The sequence below is a fragment of the Triturus cristatus genome, chromosome 7 (genome assembly GCF_964204655.1).
Source record: "Triturus cristatus chromosome 7, aTriCri1.1, whole genome shotgun sequence".
NCBI lineage: Eukaryota > Metazoa > Chordata > Amphibia > Caudata > Salamandridae > Triturus > Triturus cristatus.
In genome coordinates, this window is record NC_140590.1 from 1,270,397,176 (window position 1) to 1,270,415,678 (window position 18,503).

General features: G+C 44.3%; 1 protein-coding gene across 1 annotated transcript in view; it reads right to left on the reverse strand.

Annotated features, from left to right (window-relative positions):
* The window catches only part of SEZ6L2 (seizure related 6 homolog like 2), a 256,811-nt gene that overhangs the window by 99,397 nt on the left and 138,911 nt on the right, over nt 1–18,503 (reverse strand). The window contains exons 3-6 of the mRNA XM_085614538.1: nt 8,446–8,835; nt 7,525–7,658; nt 1,611–1,803; nt 1,108–1,293 (exon numbers count right to left, since the gene is read on the reverse strand). Of these exons, the coding sequence (XP_085470664.1) occupies nt 1,108–1,293; nt 1,611–1,803; nt 7,525–7,658; nt 8,446–8,835 (903 nt within the window). The remainder of the gene's footprint in view (nt 1–1,107; nt 1,294–1,610; nt 1,804–7,524; nt 7,659–8,445; nt 8,836–18,503) is intronic.

The window sequence follows — 18,503 nt, forward strand, 5'->3', positions numbered from 1 at the left end:
CATGGCAGGCCTTGGCCGGTGAGAAGATAACACTCTGGAAGGAAGATCAGGGGCCTGGCCACTTACTCCTATCTAAAACGGATGGGTTTGCCCGGTGCCCATCCCAGGTAGCCTGTGTCCGGTTCAGAGATAAGAGTAGCAGTCGAACTTTCCTCTGATAGGCTGGAGTTCATCTTGAATGATTTCACAACTAAGGCCATGATCCTGAGTCGCAGGGTACTAGAGAGACAGTATTGCATGCTATTTTACCATCACAGCCTAATAAAATGATCCCAGCTCCAAGCAGTTATGACCAGAACCCCATAGAATGGAGAACTCAAATGTGGGACTAATTTTTCAGGTCTTAAAACCACACAGAATTTGTCATTCCATGGTGTTTTACCCCTTATATTTACAACCTGCTCAGAGCAGGTTGTAAATGTATGCGTGGGCCTGTGGGTGGGTGTGATGAGGAGGTGGGATGCGGGGTAAGCGAGGAGAGTGGTGAAGGGGTGCAGATTGCATCCTACCCTGTTAGAAAGAAAACAAGGAAGGAGGCTTGGCTGTTGCTGCATCTAAAGCCTCGTGCGATTTTTCTGGCCAAAATTACACCCCAGAAAAATCGGGTTATGTTAGACCACCTTCGGTAAAACCAAGTGCACAAAAATCTAACCGCTCATAATTAGGTGGGAGCAAAATAAATACTTATAATTTACTTATACATAAGTGACTATTATGGAATGTGTTGTGTCACCCTCTGAGAGACCACTGATTTCACTGGAATGACTCAACACTTGAACGTCTCATTGGTTTATTACTAACTGCCACAAGTTTGAGCTACAAGTGGGTACCTGAGTAGACAACATCAGCCCACCATTGAATCCCCCGAAGCTTTGTGCAGCAACACACAGGATTGGACCTGGGGCAGGATACACTGTTGCTGCCACAGCTTGAGAGTCACAGATATGCTCTATTTCGTGACTTAGAAAATCCAGCTGGAACTGTGAGCTTATATATGGCCAAGTGACAGACAGGCAGTCATATGAACAGGCATAAAATCATACGAATACCCAGACAGACTAACAAGGACTGAGAACGATGAACAGACAGAGAACATGGGTCACTTACCAGCACAAATTGGTGCCTTGCCGCTCCACTGTGGACGGCTTGTGTTCAGGCAGAGAAGGGATTCCTCTCCCCGGATCTTGAAGCCAGGATCACACTTGAATGTAGCGGCTCCCCCAGGGTGCAGGTCACTGACGCTAACATCTCCATTATCTGGTCGCCTGGGGAACCCACAGCTGAGGACAAAGGCTGCAGGATACAGGGAAGTCATGGTGAGTTTGACATTAGGGGCTTACTAAGGGCAAGAGAAAACAGGAGCCATTGTACCAAGATGGCTGAAATTAGAAGCGTTGAATGGGCATGGAGAACAAACACTACTCTCCATCTTTACTGAGAGACTAATGACAGATGGGCATGGAGCCTGGACAACCATCTCACCACAGAGGTCGTTCTACACATGCAGGTCAAGGATAGAATGGGCAAGAACATGATCTACTTTGGAGGGCTACCTTCACAGAGAGGCCATGATCTGGAAGGACACGCCAGACTATTTATGGAAGTGTTACCTTGATAGTGGAACTTGAAGACGCCAGGTGTCGCGGAGTGATAACTCTGAAAGTGAATGAGGATTTGGTTGGTTGGACTCCGGATCACTTGCCCTTCTACCATCAGAGATTCATTGGCCAAGACGACTGGTTTGTCACCACCTAGCCCCTCCACCGTCAGAGAGTCCTCCTTTGTCAGGTTCAAGTTTTGCACCTGGAGCATTTAAAACAAAAATATCATCTTTGGAATCAGCAGATGATTTACCATGCTAGAGCACAAGATGGGGAGGTTTGCTATAGTGCTATAAATGTCTTCCTCTCTCACACCTGCAGGCTCTTTGTTATAATTTCACATCATTCCATGTGCTGTGCTTCCGCTACAATCACTAATTTCACGAACCTTCCGACCTGTCCCAATTAGACCAAACTGCAACCAATACCCTTTCAACCATGCACTCGACAGGGTGTCAAAAAAACAGGTGCTAATCAGGTTTGCCTGGAGTACTAAGTGGCATATTAATAATACCACTGAACCACCCACAAATTGCTTTGAGTGCAAGTGTTATATCAATACTGAGACAATGCAATAAAATCATGCATTATTGAGTATCTATAGATGCCTTTCCCATACTAAGGCTACCTAAAAGATATGCCAGGCAACTGAAGAGGGGCATTGAGGGCATGAGAGGGAAGGAAATCATAAGTAAGATGGGAAATTGGTATATTCTGCTATGTTATGTGTATGTATAGCACTTATTCCATCCTGATTGGCACTTGAAAATTGTTGAGAATTGAAACTGAGGCCCAGATTTACTAAGGAGTTGCATTGTCCTTGTGTCACGCAAGTTGACACAAGGCAACACAAGTCCTTAAGTAATATTTACTAAGCCATGCAAGGGGAAATTTGCATCACCTGGTGTGACTGTGTAAAGAAATGTAATGCAATGCAGCAGCTTGCACTTTTTTGTGTTACACTTCGTAGAGGTAGCTGTTCCATGGGTGGAGCATGTACGTTCCCGTGCAGCCCCACATGGAATTTGATGCAACCCCAGATTTACTATAGTCAGTAAACCTGAGATTACGCCAAAATGGTGCGCTTACCACAGAGAGGTGTAACAAGGAGAAATATTTGTATTTCTTCTTGTAATTTCCTCTTTCCATGTGTGCTGCCTTCTGCTGCACATATAGAAATAGGAAAAAGCCTCAAAAGATTGTTTTTGTGAAGGAAGGTGCCCCTTGCGCAAAACGTTAGTAAATCTGGTCCTAAGTGAAAAGGAGGGGGCATGATTAGCAAGGAAGTAATCCTAAATGATGATGTTGAGGACAGAGGAAATATAGGGGGCACTTTGGTGGAACAAGAGCGGTCAGGGAGGAAGGGTTCTTTAGGAAGTATGAAATAAGACAAATATGTGAAACAGCGGTATTTCTAGTTAAAGATATGATTTGACCAAGCCCAATAAGGGGCCCACCTGGGATATCGGTGTCAGTTCCCCAACCTTTTTTCCACGCCCTCAGAAGCGGAGACAAGGCTGATGAAATTTAACAGAAACTGGTGTGTGCCAAGACTAACTTGGAACCTCATCAAAAAGTGCATGATCAGTCCTCAGAATGGAAAGGCTGCCAGGATCCGTGGGGAATCTGTAGTTAGACAGAGAGTCCGCCAAAAATAACTCATTCTTGTGATGAATACTTCTTTCTGCTTATTTTTCACCTCTGAATTAAATACCTCAACACTACCTCCCAGGAGATGTGTCTGAAGGGATGGTCCAACCAGGACGTCTTGCAACACAAAGCTGGCAAAATGGCCATCCCTGCAGAATTTAGGGTCGAGGCAATAATGCCTGCAAAAGGAATGGGCTACAGCCCATGTTGCAGCCCGAGAGGAACATTCATGGACCCTGATGCACTCAGGAGGCTCCTTCTTGACAAAAGCATAGCAAATATTGATGCACTGCATTCCCCAGCATGAAATGGTTTGCTTCTGCATCGGCATGACTTTCCTTGGACAAGCATATATAAGGAAAGCTGACCACCAGACCAGTACTCGTGGGTCCTGTCAATGTAAAGACCGAAGGGCTTGTGAGGATCCAGGCGATGAAGTCTCTTCTCTTTGGTGGGATGAGAATATGGGTTGAATGTAAGCAGTGTGATGCCCTGACCTCTGCGAAGCAGGGTAACCTCCATCAGAAGGAAAGAAACCTTAGTCCATGGGACCAACTTGTATTGGAAAAATGTGGTAAAAGGAGAACTAACAGACATAGCTTGCAGTTCGCTAACATGCTGAGCTGAGGCAATGAAAACTGGGGGGGGGGGGGCAGGGTTCACCAATCCATCTGCCCACTCCCTTTCCACTCCCACATCAATGCATCCAGACAATTTCTCACACTTTCACTCATTCATCCACTCAGTCGACCGCTCACCTCCCCTCACCCACCTATCCATGCACTCATTTGCTCTCACTCCACCATCTACCAACTTATCCAAAACAAATGTCCTAAAAAACAGTTAGTGGGGGACTGAGTATACGTAATGATGTCAGGTGAAGAAACATCATTGTGAATTGATGTCAAAGGAGGAACGTCACACCCTTCTCACACCCTTCATGGAAAAGATACCAGTGTATTTTACAACTAAACCTGAAACACAGTATTTGCCATATATAAGCTTGTATATTCAGGTATACAATATATGTATCATATCTAAACCCAATATATATGTATATCAACTCGTCTATAAACGTAAAGCAGTGAATGTTTGAGAAGAGTCCACATTTAAAGCACATGCAATGGATTTACAAACGTTTAATCATTTGCATAGTATGAATTATAGGCAAATGTATAACCTCATGTTCAAATAAATATACAATTGTTGAATATAGATATAAAGAAGGCATGCACTCTTAACATTGTCATGCATTTTTAGGACTAATGAAGATGGTATCAGAGATGATATATTAGCTAAAACTAGTTATTTGTGATACGTCTAAAAATTTGGCTAAACACATTAGGTTTGCTATCTGCAATGGCCTCCTGTGTGCACGAGCATTTTACAAAATAACAACTGTTTAATGCAGTCACCCAGAAATGTGCAGAACAATTTATTCAATTCAGTTTTACTTTTTCTTTACCTAAGTCACTTTTATGATTTTCACAGATCAGTGTGTAACTGAGCCTAGAAATATATGAAAGTAACATCCTTAAAGAGGCATGGAATTTGGTTATTACAATTTTTAATTGTCTGCACAGACAAATTAAAATGTCTGCACAGACAAATTAAAATGTACCGGGCGTGTATTTGTAGAGTTATCCACTTGCTTTCCTGCATTCCCACCTTTTTGAGCATGGAAAGGTTTAATGATGTGCAACGATGAGATCCAAAGATATCCTCCAGCTGAGCCATGGGTTGAAAAACCCTGATGCCACATGCCACACACCCTTCCTTCCAGCTCCCTTGACCTTAGGTCTAAGGAGGCTGAGAGCCCCTCCTTTAATGATAGTGGGGTGACTAAGTCCACCCCTGCCCACCCCGGCTTGTGTCTTAAACTCACCCATCCACACACCCCTCCATCACTGATTGACACATCCTCTCACCCATCTGCGCATCGGCATATGGTCTCCAGGCTGGAGACACACAATAGCAACCCAGCTATAGTCTCACCTTCTTACTCATCCACTCGCACTCCTGACTCGAGGGTGAGCATACAACGCACTCATCCACACCCCTCCACCTACTGGCTTGTACGCTCTGACTCCCTTCTCAGTGGATGACCTATCCTATCAGTAGTCCTCTATCCACTTTTACCCCTTTTCACTCGCTCACATATTAACCAATGCGAAGCATCAGAAACTAGAAGCATCACCCAGACAGCCCTTCAGGTGCTTAACACAATATTCCAGATGACCGCTCCAGAAATTAAGACATTGTGATGAGGTTGGTACGCAGAAGTGGGCACAGTCCTTCAGATGAGGTCACTCGAATTGAAAATGGCACCTAGGGAAGTCATCCGGAACTGAACACGATCCTTTGGATGAGGTCTTACAGTGTACAATGGCATTATAGAGTATGTGTTTCCGTAAGTATCTCTACCTCTGCACCTCCAAAGCCCCCCTGACCTCTCCGCGGCCTTGTCTTATTAGTTTACCCACGTTGAGGTAGTCTGGTTTGGGAACTTGCTGCAGGGCAATGGAACAATTTGCTGTGGATGTTGTCTGTGTGTGAAGGGAGCTTGCACTGATGTCTACTGCACAACTCGGTGTGTTTGATTAAAGCCTGAACTACTTTGCTGTGCAGGCTTTGTTGTAAGGACAGTTTGTATCACTGCTACCAACAATGTATCTGTGTGCTTGCTTCTGTTTAAGTGCACTGCTCTGCCTGTTCCATGGGAGTACGGGGCTTACTTTGCAACGGTGAATGTTGTACACATGCCTGAGTGTGCGCCGGATGTTTTTGCGATAAGTGCCGTGATTTGCAGTTTAAGGGAGAGGACGATCAGCGTAAAGGTTCTTTTCCCTGTTGCTGGCAGCGAAGTGCCTGTGCCGTGTCCAAGTCTTCCGCAGAATGACAAACAAAGCGGCCATGCTTCAATCATTATTAGGAAATAAACTTCCTTTAGCCAAAAGGTCCCATGCTTGGATGGTTCTTCAATCCTATACATCATCACGACTGACGGAATACCTAAGTACAACATATTCGCCTAATTTGAAACGAAAGCTAATGGCAATTAGATTTGGGGGTATTACCGATTTTGCCCAATCAACCTGCATGGAAGTATAAAGGTTTCAAAATACGTAGCTTATGTGGCGCAGCATGGCAAGATTTCATTCCCCTCATCTATGTCTGCCCCTTTTTAAAATCTATTTGAGTGTTGCTACTAAAAAAATCTTTTAACGATAGGGGCATTCGAACTTGCAGATCGGCCATTATCAAAGGACCTGGTACAACACATCCTCAATTGACTTGTAAGCTGATGAAATTTTTATTACTTTATACAAAGATCAAATGGCCGAAGGAATTAAATACTGCTAGTCCAGTAATGTTCAGCGATCCACCAACCCTATTGTAATTCTAAAAGCAAAATGTTTTTTAATGTTAACATTCGATGAAATACCAATTCTGTCTACAATTTTATGACACAGAATCATGCTTCGTTTTTAAGTGTTTACATGATCAGGATTCTGCTCTTTGTTTTTACGATAAAATAGTTACATGTCTTTTAAACATTTTTATTGTTTGTAAATTGTCGAACCTCTTTTTCTAGCATGATATTGTTATGGTTTTTATTAACTTAAACAATAAAGTATAAAGTAGTGTGCACGATGGAAGCTTGTACAAGATGTGAGAATTAGTACACGTGCAAGTTTGCCTTGCATTACAACTTTTCCACCTTTGGTGTATAGTGCTTTAAAAGGGCAAGTACTGCCCGTAACTGAGTACCTGCACTTCTTTAATTTGAAAGCAAGAGTACCTGCACCTCTCAACACTCGTGCAATGCATTTAATGGGAGAGTGTCAGCATTTCTCAGGAGCAAACAGGTTCCCTAAATAGTGAGTACCTGCACTTCTATGTTTCCATTTAAAGCGCTGGAGTATGCCAAAAAAAGTAGCAGTCCGTGCAGTCTCAGTATGTATAGAGGATATTCTCCCCCTCTCTCAAATGTGCTCTCCTTGTACTCTGACAGTCTCTCGCACCTGCAGACAGTGTGTGCCTCGCGCGCCCCCGTCTCTCTCCCACCTCTGTCCCTCCAGCGCAGCTCGCGCCTTCGGCCTCTCGCGCACCTTCTCCTGCTGCGTCATGGCGCGCTCCCTCCCAGACCAGCAGTCACGTGTGTTTCAAGAGCGGCGCCGTCCTCTCACACCTACGGCCACCTGCCTTGAATACGATATTAATTATACCTTTGCCGGAGGGGGTTCTCGGCTTAGCACCTCGGCTCGCTTACCTGCACCTCTATGCCGTAGCCAAGGTAGACGGTGATGCTGTAAGTACAGTCCAGGCCTCCGTAGTACGCAGTGCCAGAATAATCCGGAGACTCGATGTACCCCTCCGGGTCCGTGATGTTGTTATTACAGAGAACTAAAGAGAAGGCAGAAGGACAACCGTAAGTTAATGTTTCCCACTGTCTTCGCCGACTTCATATTCTCACCCTGCGCCCTGCACATCTCTCTTGGTGCATGACTCTCTCCCTGGACACAGTGCCATTCCCCGTGGCATTGCGCTTTCCCCAAGGCAGCTGCAACCCCCTTGAGATAGTGGGGTACCTTCGTCCTTGGCACAGTGCTACCTTCCGGTCCATACCATATTATTATTTCTGTCCCTTTGACCACATACTGTCTCATTAGACAGCGGACAGTCTCAAAATGGAAAGTACTATCTGACGGGGCACAACATGCAATCAGGAAGCTTTTTAAGGTGTCATTGGCACAGTGCAGCCTTCCTGGTCACCTGCTGGTCGTGTTGGCACACTGATATCTCAGTTGGCACAGTTTTGCAGCATGGGCCCTGCATGTCTTCGCAGTCTCGGTAGGCAAAAGAAAGACAGTTGGGGCACAGAAGACAGAACTATCTCCGTGCTCACTCTATAACCTCCTTACGTACAGATTACTTCTCACTCTTTCTGTTATTTGCAAATGAAATAATCTGTTTGAGACTGCAAGCATGTCCCCTCCGCCCCCCCCCCCCCAGACTGTGGCCTGTTCTACCATGAACTGATGGGTGGGACCAGAGTAGAGTCAGATGCTTCCACTGCTTTCCACATGGGGGGGGTAACACTCACTTCAATATCCCACTCATTTATTGTCTTTGTTAGTTTGCAGGTTGAGCCACTGGCTGAATTTGTTGCAGACGTGGCTGTCACTCTTACCAGGGGTGTGGACTGTGGTGATAGTGGTGGTGGTGATCAGAGTGGTGGTAGTTTCCTCATCGGCCTCTGGTATGAAACTCGTTGGCCCCGCCCGTCCATCGGTTGGTGCTTCTGCCTCCCGGGGTTGGCCCGGTGGTAGGGACCCTGCCGGCCTCCAGTGGGTTGCACCTGGCTCCTCTGCCGCTGGACGTGGCACAGTTGGTGTCACTGCAGTGACTGGTGGTGTAGTCAGGAAGTCAGCCGGCGGAGAGGTGACAACATCGTCAGGCGGCTGCCCATCCGGTATCGCAGGGGCCATCACCACCGTGGTCAGAATACTGGTAATATCTGTTCCTGCCACCGCCGGCCTCCGGTACACAGGTAGTGCCTGAGTGGGATTTGTGGTGGTGCCTGCAACACAGAAAAGAGACATTACTGCGTATGTCCTTTCACAGCAAAGCATCCCCTCTCTCCTTCTCTGTTACTAGCTATTGTCTGTTGTTGATTTTCTCCATCACTATCACATCCTTCATCATTCTTTTCCACTGACTCTACCTTCTATCTTGCTTCTCACTCCCTCTCATAACGGTGTGCTATTCAACCGCTACCTTTCCTCTCCCTCCCTCCTCACCCACTCTCTCTCCACACCACTCTCTCATATTTCTCCTCCTCAGTCCTTTCATTCTTCAACCGATGCCACTTCCTTTCTTTGCTATTCTATAACATGTTTTTTTCTACTGTCCATTTCTATTCTGTTCACACTTCTGTGATTGCCCTCTCTCTCTTACTTCTCACCACTCTGGGCATTTGATCCTGTTACTATGTGTTACCATTCCTTAAGTCTCGAACTCGGTGACTTCATCAAGTCAATCCTTAGTGGTGGTATCAGGAAGGCACTAGCCCGCTGGTGAACAGTTTATTTGAGGAGTACCCTAAACATTTGAGTCATGTCTGGTTGTTCAGATAAAAAGTGATGGCGGAATCGTGTTCCTTTTTCTTCTGAAGGATTCTCAGAATTGTACCATGATTGCAACTTTGTTTCATTTTATGCAAATGAAAGGTGTCCCACCTCCAGTGTAGGGAGGGTCTAAATTACAGGGCAAAGTCTCAGTTCCATTGAAGGACGAAGTGGTTATAACAGGAATATTAAATATTGCTCCATGTGGCAATAGCAAATGTATGATCACATGAAGGACATTTGGGAGCAGGTTGTAGGGCAAAGCTAACCAAGTTTGCTAAAAAATGGCTGGAACCACTGGGCATGTAAAACACGTAGATTCATTGCATGCAAATCGAACCCATGAGAATATCCAAAAAAAGTGAGGGTACAAAAATGAGATAGGGCTCTTTTCCCTCAGGAGGAGGATAATGACATAAAACTAAGAATTATGTCTTTCCCTAATTACGAATGAGGAAGGAGAAATACAAAATGTATGAGACCCAAAGGATTAAGAGTTATGATTTTTCCTAAATGCTAATTTAAAGAGTGGAACAGGTGCGGAAGGGAAATTAAATAGGTATAGAGAAAGCCTTTCAAACATGCTAACTTACCACACAAACAACTAATATGAGAAGTTGAAAATCTTAGAGGAGAGTTAAAAAAGCAATTGCCTACTGAACAAATTGAAAATGTCCTTATGGAACCGGATACAAAGTTTTTTAAGGAACAAAATAAAATATCTGTAAGGAAACAATCGGGACCCGATTCACACAGGGACTTACATGTAGTAAAGTTACGAGTGCGGAGTCTCTGCATGGTGCACTGTCCAGAGTGCGCCCTGTGGAGATTCTGCCTCGAGTGCGGAGAGTCCACACTCGTAACTTTACTGCGCGTAAGTCCCTTTGTGAATCAGGCCCAGTAAGTTTAATAGAAACTGTGCTGATTATGCTAGAGGACGTGCATATACATGTTCTCGAAAATACAATAATCTGGATGGAGATCATAAGACTGTTGTGCAACAAATTGCACAGGCAATCACCACGAGTTCTTCAGAAATAGAATTGCAATCTGTAGAGGGAAAATCTGAAGAGCGACAGGTGTTTTTTTAAGATAAGTAACAGAGTAGCGTTACTGAGACTAGGTTCGGCTGGTGCTACAGCTGCAACTCTTCCTGGTCTGCCCTCTGAGCCCTACCACGAGGCTGCAGCAACAGCCAAACAGTCACTTCTGCATTGCACGTGCTAGCCAGCAGCACTAGCAGCAGCTACATTCTTCTGGGAGCACTGCAGTGACTGGTGTGCTGAAGGGGACACCCAGACCGGTACTGTCTGGGCAGGAAAGAGGGTACTGGACGCACCCCGCAGGAGCTGCATAGCTTCCAGATTCTGACTACTGTAACCCACTGTTTCACATAAAATGTTAGGCAAGCAATGGGCTCCAAATGCCAAATTATAGAACAAAAATGTCTACATTTTTATTTTACTTGCTTACCCTAATATTTTGGTTACCCTAAGTTTTTCTCATAGACCCTTTAGTTTTATGTCCATCTTTTCATCTACTTCTTCTTTGCCTTGTAATCCTAGATCAGAGACAATGCCTCTCTATTTTGATAGAGCATACACACTTTAACTTTCTCCCCCTTTGCCTTCTCACATTCTTTTGTATCCTTTTTGTTAGGTCTCGCCTGCGAATTCAGCGCATTCGCTGATTCGGCGAGATCGATTGTCGTTGCTTTTGTGTCCGTGTTCTGTGGAAGCGGGGTTGGTGTCCGCCCTGTCGGCATTAGGCCCCGCCCACCCTGCCTGCATATTTTGCAAGCGTTGCTGCTCGTTTACCATTTGTGTATGGTCGCTTTCAGTTTCATGGCGAGCGAGGTTTTCTGTGTACGCGGCTCGCTGTATTTACCTTAAAGTATGTTTTACATATAAAGCGCCCCATGCCGCGCTGTCACTTAAATATGCTCCTCTTCCCCCGCTGCATGCACGACGTGCAAAGCGTACGCCGTGTAATTTCAAGAAATCTGCTGGCGCCATTGTTGTTATTGTCCCAGGATCTGTGTCCGAAGGACAGAGCAGACTGTGTGTGTTCAGAGGTGGTGGGACCGTGCATTGAGGTGAGGACTTTTCACAAAGCTGGCAAGCATATGAAGACATTCTTTCACACGAAAAGTGGAATCATCATTGAGTCTTTCTTATGGATGGATTTGAACTCTTGGACATTTAAGTTAAATAACACTTTTCCAAGTACAAGAAGCCTGTTTCAGGTTTCACGCACATTCCCTTCAATTGCATCAGAAAAATATTGACTTTCTTCATTTAGTTCCTCTTTGCAGCTTTGTTAACTCGTCCATGCCCTAACCGTGATGCACATGCATTGATTCTTTTTGTTTGTGTGTATAGGCTTTCCTGTGTGTTTTTTGCAATGTGATTCAATGCCAGTCTTCCATCCGCCCAGAGCGCTGGTTCATTCCTCAAGCCACTCTGCAACGAATCTCAGGGGGTTGGCAATTCACGAACTACCAACTAAGGGTTGCTACTATATTTATTTAAAAAAAACTTTGCATTGTCAAGTACGTATTTATAGATAAATGGCGCTCTATGCTGACAGCATTGAAATACCTCAGTGGCGAAGCAGTATGCTTCTCAGCAGGTGTTCCGAGGGATGTTCGAAAATGTCGGCCGAATTTCCCATTCGTTTTGTATTTTTTATATCTGCCAAGAGGAAGTAGAGTTGCTCAGGGCAAAAAAAAAAAAACTAAACCCAAAATTGTTACTTTTAAAAGCACAGTGATGAGGCAGTGGGCGCTATACCTACCTTTATGCTAATTCCATTAAAGTAGAGACATTGCCTGGGCGCTGGCAGTGCACTTGAAGCTACTTTACCAGCGAGGTAGTCTGTGTGTAGTGCTCACTGCAGTGTCCTCCTGGCACTGCAGTTTAGCTGGCAGTTGCCACACACTGGTTCTCCTGCTGAAGAACTTGCTTTCACGCATTGTCAGGAGCCAGCCACTATAATCAACTTATTGCAATTACCACTAAAGTCATATGTTGTTAGGCCCCTGGTAGTGCTGGATACAGCACAAGTATTCATTAATCTTTGAGCACCTCACTGTGCAGAATGAGGAATATGTTCCTGCAGCGTATCTACCTGCACGCTTCCTGTGAAAAACCAAAGAAACAGGCGAAGCTGGACTGGGAAACCAAAACACAGCCCAGGGAAAATTCCCTTCCCTTCCACTATGGATGTTGATTCACATATATGCTCGGGGTAGGGACAGTAACATCACGTGCCTTTTTCACCCTGGCAAATGACATGACAGGAACTGACATCAAATGAACTTTGCCCCTGTTGACTTCCCAGAAAATGATCTTTGACTCTTGGCATTACTGGAAGCAAAGTAAATGAAGTTAAAAGATCTGCAATAAGTGAGCATAAGAAAAGGGATACTAAAAATAATAATAATCCACATTTGTAAAGCGCGAACAATCACCCGTAAGGGTCTCTAGGCGCTGGGGGCCGTCGTGAAGATTATGCAAGCTATTGCCAAGAGTCACATGGTGCTGGGCTAATCTGCCGCCGGCGCCGAGGATCGAACCGTGATCCCCAGATTCCAGAGTCAGTTGCCCTGGCCGCGGCGCCACACCTCTTCTACTGAAGTAGATACATGTGAATTTTATTTTAGTAATCAGAGGCTGTTTTCATAATATGCCAGGGCACAGCCACATAAAGCCAGGAAAAGAACCTTCATAGATCATAGGAACAGCCATCATAGCACATCATATTCCTAAGTATTGCTCCAAACGCTCTGGCACATCCTCTCATATCCACCTATAGCCATCATTTCCTAACCACAACAATAGTATGCCTAGCCACAATCATAATATGCAAAGCATGGCCTCATATGAAGATATACAGCCCCAAAGGCCAAGGCAGAACTACCATATGGTAAGGCAAACAAAGCCAATATACGCCCGTGGCTAACCCCACATGCTTGTCTCGTAAGAGCATCGTCACAATTCAACAGAAGCTCTCTATGGGCAGTACACAAGTGCAGTCTCTCCTGATCAGAAGCAATCTATACACAGACCGAACAAACCCTGCATCACAAATTCAGACATTACTTATTTACACAGATTCCAATATTTTGTCCTTTTTCTGTCACAATCGCCCGGACATCTATTCTGGGAAGAAGAAGTTTAGTTGGTAAATGATTCATGTGACATATACCTAGCTAATAAATGATAACCACAATGGTTGTGTTTGATATACAGTAAAATAATGCCATATAGTCCCAGGAGTGTTTGATCTATATCAGATTTTATAGGACAACCTCTGACCTGATAACGGAATTACATTTAGATTAATTCATTGTAGTTTTTGTAGTTATCATAAAAACATGGGCCCAATGTGGCCTGCCTGGAGCTGTGTTGGACACATCCATCTGTACCAAATATGTTAGCCAGGTATGCAGCACATACCACAAACCAAGTTGCTTCTTGGAACTTTATTAATAGGTGTTATTCACAGAACACATTTAATTATTTTTAAAATCTGTGCGTACTTAGATGCTACTTGCTTGTTTGAACCTTGTGCACAACAAAGCATGTCTCTCATTTTTGCATCTCCTGTGTATGGGAATCTAGCTCTCTGGCAATTGCAAGCTTTAAGCCATATTTCATGTGTGCACATGCACTGCCCATGTCTCATATGTGTGCCCATAGACCATTCTCCCATCTGTGTGCACCAAGCTACATCTTGCCTGTGTGCACCTAACCTCTTCTCACCGACATACAGCTTGTCCCTTTTACCTGTGTGCAGCCATTCATATCCCCTGCATCCACTAATACCTCTTACTAATATGCACCATATGTTCCTGAACTCATTTGCACCTTCCCTTTACCTCCGTACATTGCTTGCTCTCACATATGTGCATTTAGCCCCAGTTGCCTGTTTGCACACTGGCGACCTCAGCTACTTGAGATTTCTGGGGTCATCTAGGCCCATCTCTCATTTAGCCCCATTTCTCCTCTGTGCACGTAACACCACTGTCACCTGCACGAACGTTGCTTCATTCCCTATTGTACCCCTAACCTTTCAAAATACAATACGTTTTTGACATTTTGTTGAAGAAAGCTGGAACAGTACTACCAGGCAATTGCCAAACATGTTTAATGCATCTTTCCTTTCAGACTATTTAAAAAAAATGTCTTTATTGATTTTTAAACATCATATCTAAATGGTGTACAAGAGTCATGAATATGCACTGTTGCATTTCATGTAACTTCAGCAGCCCAGTACATACAAGAACTACGACGATGTAAGCGAGTGATAACAAAGTACAAGCATACAAAAGAATGGCGCGAGTCGTAGCAGCGAAATGCAGGGACATTTTAAGTCGCTGCTATGTGCCCTGCCCACCAGAAGGGTAGATAGGAAAGTATAACGATAAAACCAATACTACAACTATAGTAACTACTGATTGGAGGTAACATGGGGTGGAGTGTATCAGGGGTGAGAGTGTGTAGGAGAATTGTATCAGCGACATGTGGTCATCGGGGTGAGCGGGAGATGGGGTGAAGAAAAGAAGGGTAAGGCGCAAGGGCCTTGCGATGACATGCAGGGGAGTTGCGTTGGTAACAACGTGCTGTTAAATCAGGAGCCTGTTGTGTCTGCTATCTGCACCACTCACCATCTCTCCACATCTAGTAGCGCTCTAGGCAGGATGTGGCCTAATGGAGAGAGCGGTCGACCTCGAAGCTGTGGAACCGGGTTCAAGTCTGGTGGGACGCTCAACATCCTGTGATTCTGGGCAAATCACTTAATCTCCCCCTGCCTAAGAAAATGAATGTGTCCTTCTGCAACACAATTGGTGCTCATGTAAAGCGCTCTGATGCCTTCAGGTCGAATTCTTGCTATATAAAAACTTCAACAACAACAAGCATTTGCAATGCAATAGGGCTCGCATTTATGTAAGTTTAAGCTATTGGCATTGTAAATAACAATGCCTTTTATTTATGTTTCAAAAACTAAAAGATAAATAAAAGCCATTGTCATTTATAATGCCAATAGCAGAAACTCGCGTAAATGCGAGACCTGTTGCATTGCAAATGCTTGTCTTTAGCTTGCTTGTGCGCTCTCTTCTAATCTGTCCCTAGCGAGCTGCCTCCTGGCTACCCCACTCCCCCATACCTCTAATCTAATTTAGTTGATGTAGAAAAGCAGAAGGCTGTCCTTCCTATTTGTGTCACTGGTCCTTTCGGAGGAGAGCAGCAGTATCGAAGACAAGATGCCAATATCATTCCATACCATAAGACCCTCCTGGCTCTTAAGCCTACAGCAGTTTTCATGCCTGGATTTCCAAGCCCATACCTAAATTGCTATAAAGTGAAAGTACAAGCCCCAGAAGGAAGAGTGATGTTGGTTACCAAGCAAGGACTAGCTGAAGCTTTCATATCCGACACAGGGCCACAGTGTTCTGCAGCTGCTGAGTTCAATCTATAATAAGCCCACATACTGCTCTGAGATATTATGTCAGGGTGGCCACACCTTTTGGGAGGTGGGAGAGCGGAGAGGCTGGACCAGACGAATACGATGAAGAGCATGCAAACCCTGAAGATGGGAAAAGCAGTTACTCCATGATAATAGGAACTTGGGTGAAATATTAGTTCCCCACAGGTGTCCCATGTCCCTCCTATTTTCCAAAGCTCTTCAGCATTTCTTTCTTGATTATTGGACCCCACAGACACACCACAATGGTTGGCAGGCTGCAGCGTCTGGGCTGCCTCCCACTTAAGATTTGAGGTTAGTCTCCTTAACCAGTCTGTCTCTGGAAGACAATCACTGTGTCTTACCCTGACCCTAATCCCGCTCAGTTCCTGATTGAGTGACTGCGGGTGTGCCAGCAATTAGAAACAGGCACTTGTGAAGTGATGGTGTAAGGCACAAGTGTTTGACTATTGCCTGCCACTGGGTCGGCTTTAATTGCTCCACACCTCTGACTAGTGGAGCGGCGGAGGCAGTAAATGCAATCCAGGCTGTCACAGTGAATCAGATGTCTTTAACCAGTCGATTTCGAGCTACCAGTAGCTCCCAGACAACTTCAGAGTAGCTCACCTTGAGATCATTTTTAAATAAGCAAAGCACAGGGCCACATTTTTCTTTTAAAGTTAAAGGAAGGCTGTGTTTACTTTTCATTATTATCATGGGGCTGCAGATAGCCGAGCCTGATGATAAGCAGTGCTCAGTCAGATTAATGGGCCAGGCTGGGGCACAAGCATATTTAACTCTTAAATAAAAGTCCTTTTCGACTCAATATTAGAGTGTGAGAACAAAATTATGTTTCTGAATGCTTTTCAATGAAAGAAAATGAAAATGAAAAGTTACCTGAAAGATTAACTCTTCATTTAAATTTTCTCACACTAAAGAAAAAAGTTGGAGACCCCTGCAGTATAAGTATAGTAAACTAGCCATAGTTGTCTGCGTTCGCAATGTCTGGTACTGATAAAAAGCAGCAGCAGTGTAGTCTTCTACTGCTGAAAATTTGTCTTGGTGCTTCCATCCTCCAAAGCGAAACATGGTGTGGATCGATAGAGCATTTAGGTCAGCACCTTTCTCGAGTCCCTGTCAACATAATCGTACATGCATGCAACATCTGTGTGTGTGTGTATGAGAGAGATGGATTAATAGATTAAATATGGAAATATATTACACATGCGCACAGTATTCGTGATTGTCCGCTGTAGGTGGCCGCAGCAGTTTTATATGTGTCCCCTTTTGTGCCCCACCCCTACAAATCACTTCTATAGATGCCATTGCCAAGACAATCCTTCCCATCCACTGGGCAAATCTGGAGGAGCCTTATTTTACAGACCCTAGGCCTGTGGTAGAGATGTAGTTTTGTTTTAAACTCTCCATGTAACTCCCTTACTTTTTGGAACTCTACCCTGCCTTCCTTACTGACCGAGGAGAGATCGAAGGCCTGTCAACTTCTACAGCTCACAGAATGTAACTGGCTCAAATCTCACTAAAAAGGTTTCCTAGAGATTTCAGAAAATCACCTGACGTAATTTTGAAAACACTGATAAAAATTCTGTCAGAATGATTCGTTTTGATTCTCCAATTTTTCACTATGCTCGTAATCATTAACGGAGACAAAGAAATCGCACACATTTGAATTACACCTTTTCTTTGGCTTGCAACTCAAGAACGGCTGCCCGAAGGTACAACAAACCAACAAAAGGCACCAGATTTAGCCAATGGCTGTTTGTCTTGCGTATTAGTTGTGCTTTCAATTACCTGTTTATTTCAGTTTTCATTGCTAATGTTTCTGTGAGGTTACTAATGTTAAATTTAAAAAAATAATTCGAAACCTACCGCCCCCACCCTTAGAACTTGCAAGCCATTAGACCAATTTACATCAACTTTGGTAGGAAGAAATCCTGAATTTTAACTGCGTTTTCCACAGTTTTGGTGCAAATCGCGGTGCTTATTTTGTGACTTGATAATGGGCAAAATGTTTGAACTATAACAGTGTAAAATGTTAAAGATTGTTTTAATTGATTGAAAATATTACTTTCACACTGTTTCAGTCAGGTACATGAGGTACATTGGTGGGCATTAAAATAAACATCACTGAGTGAAATGAAGTTTGTTTCGTTAGCCACTAGATGGCGGTATAACTGTAAGAATATTTGTGCCTTTACTAAATAGCCAAATCAATCGCTAAAAGTCTGCAGTCGGCTGTGGTGTGTAAATGATCACGATGCATGAATGCAGCTTTGAGATTGCATGAAAAATACATGCTCCAACTGATGTAAGTTATACAGTTTGCTAAGATTCCGATACTGAAAGGGAGTCTCTACAAAAGACTCCTGGCGTCCTTTAGGGTTTGTGAGAGAGGGGGGAGCGACATTAAAGCCCCATGTCCTGTCAAACCTGTGTCGACCCCCCCCCCCCCATATAGAGGTGAGAAACCTGCGGTGTTGGGAGGGAAACTGCTGTAGAGGCGGCTTCCGCCGCAGCTCAGAGATCACTTCAAGGTAGGGCATAAGTCCAAAAAAATAGAAGTGGGGGGTCTAATCAAGTTAGTCAGTATGCAAGTGACATCATGGGTCATGTGAGATCACAGCAGATGACATCG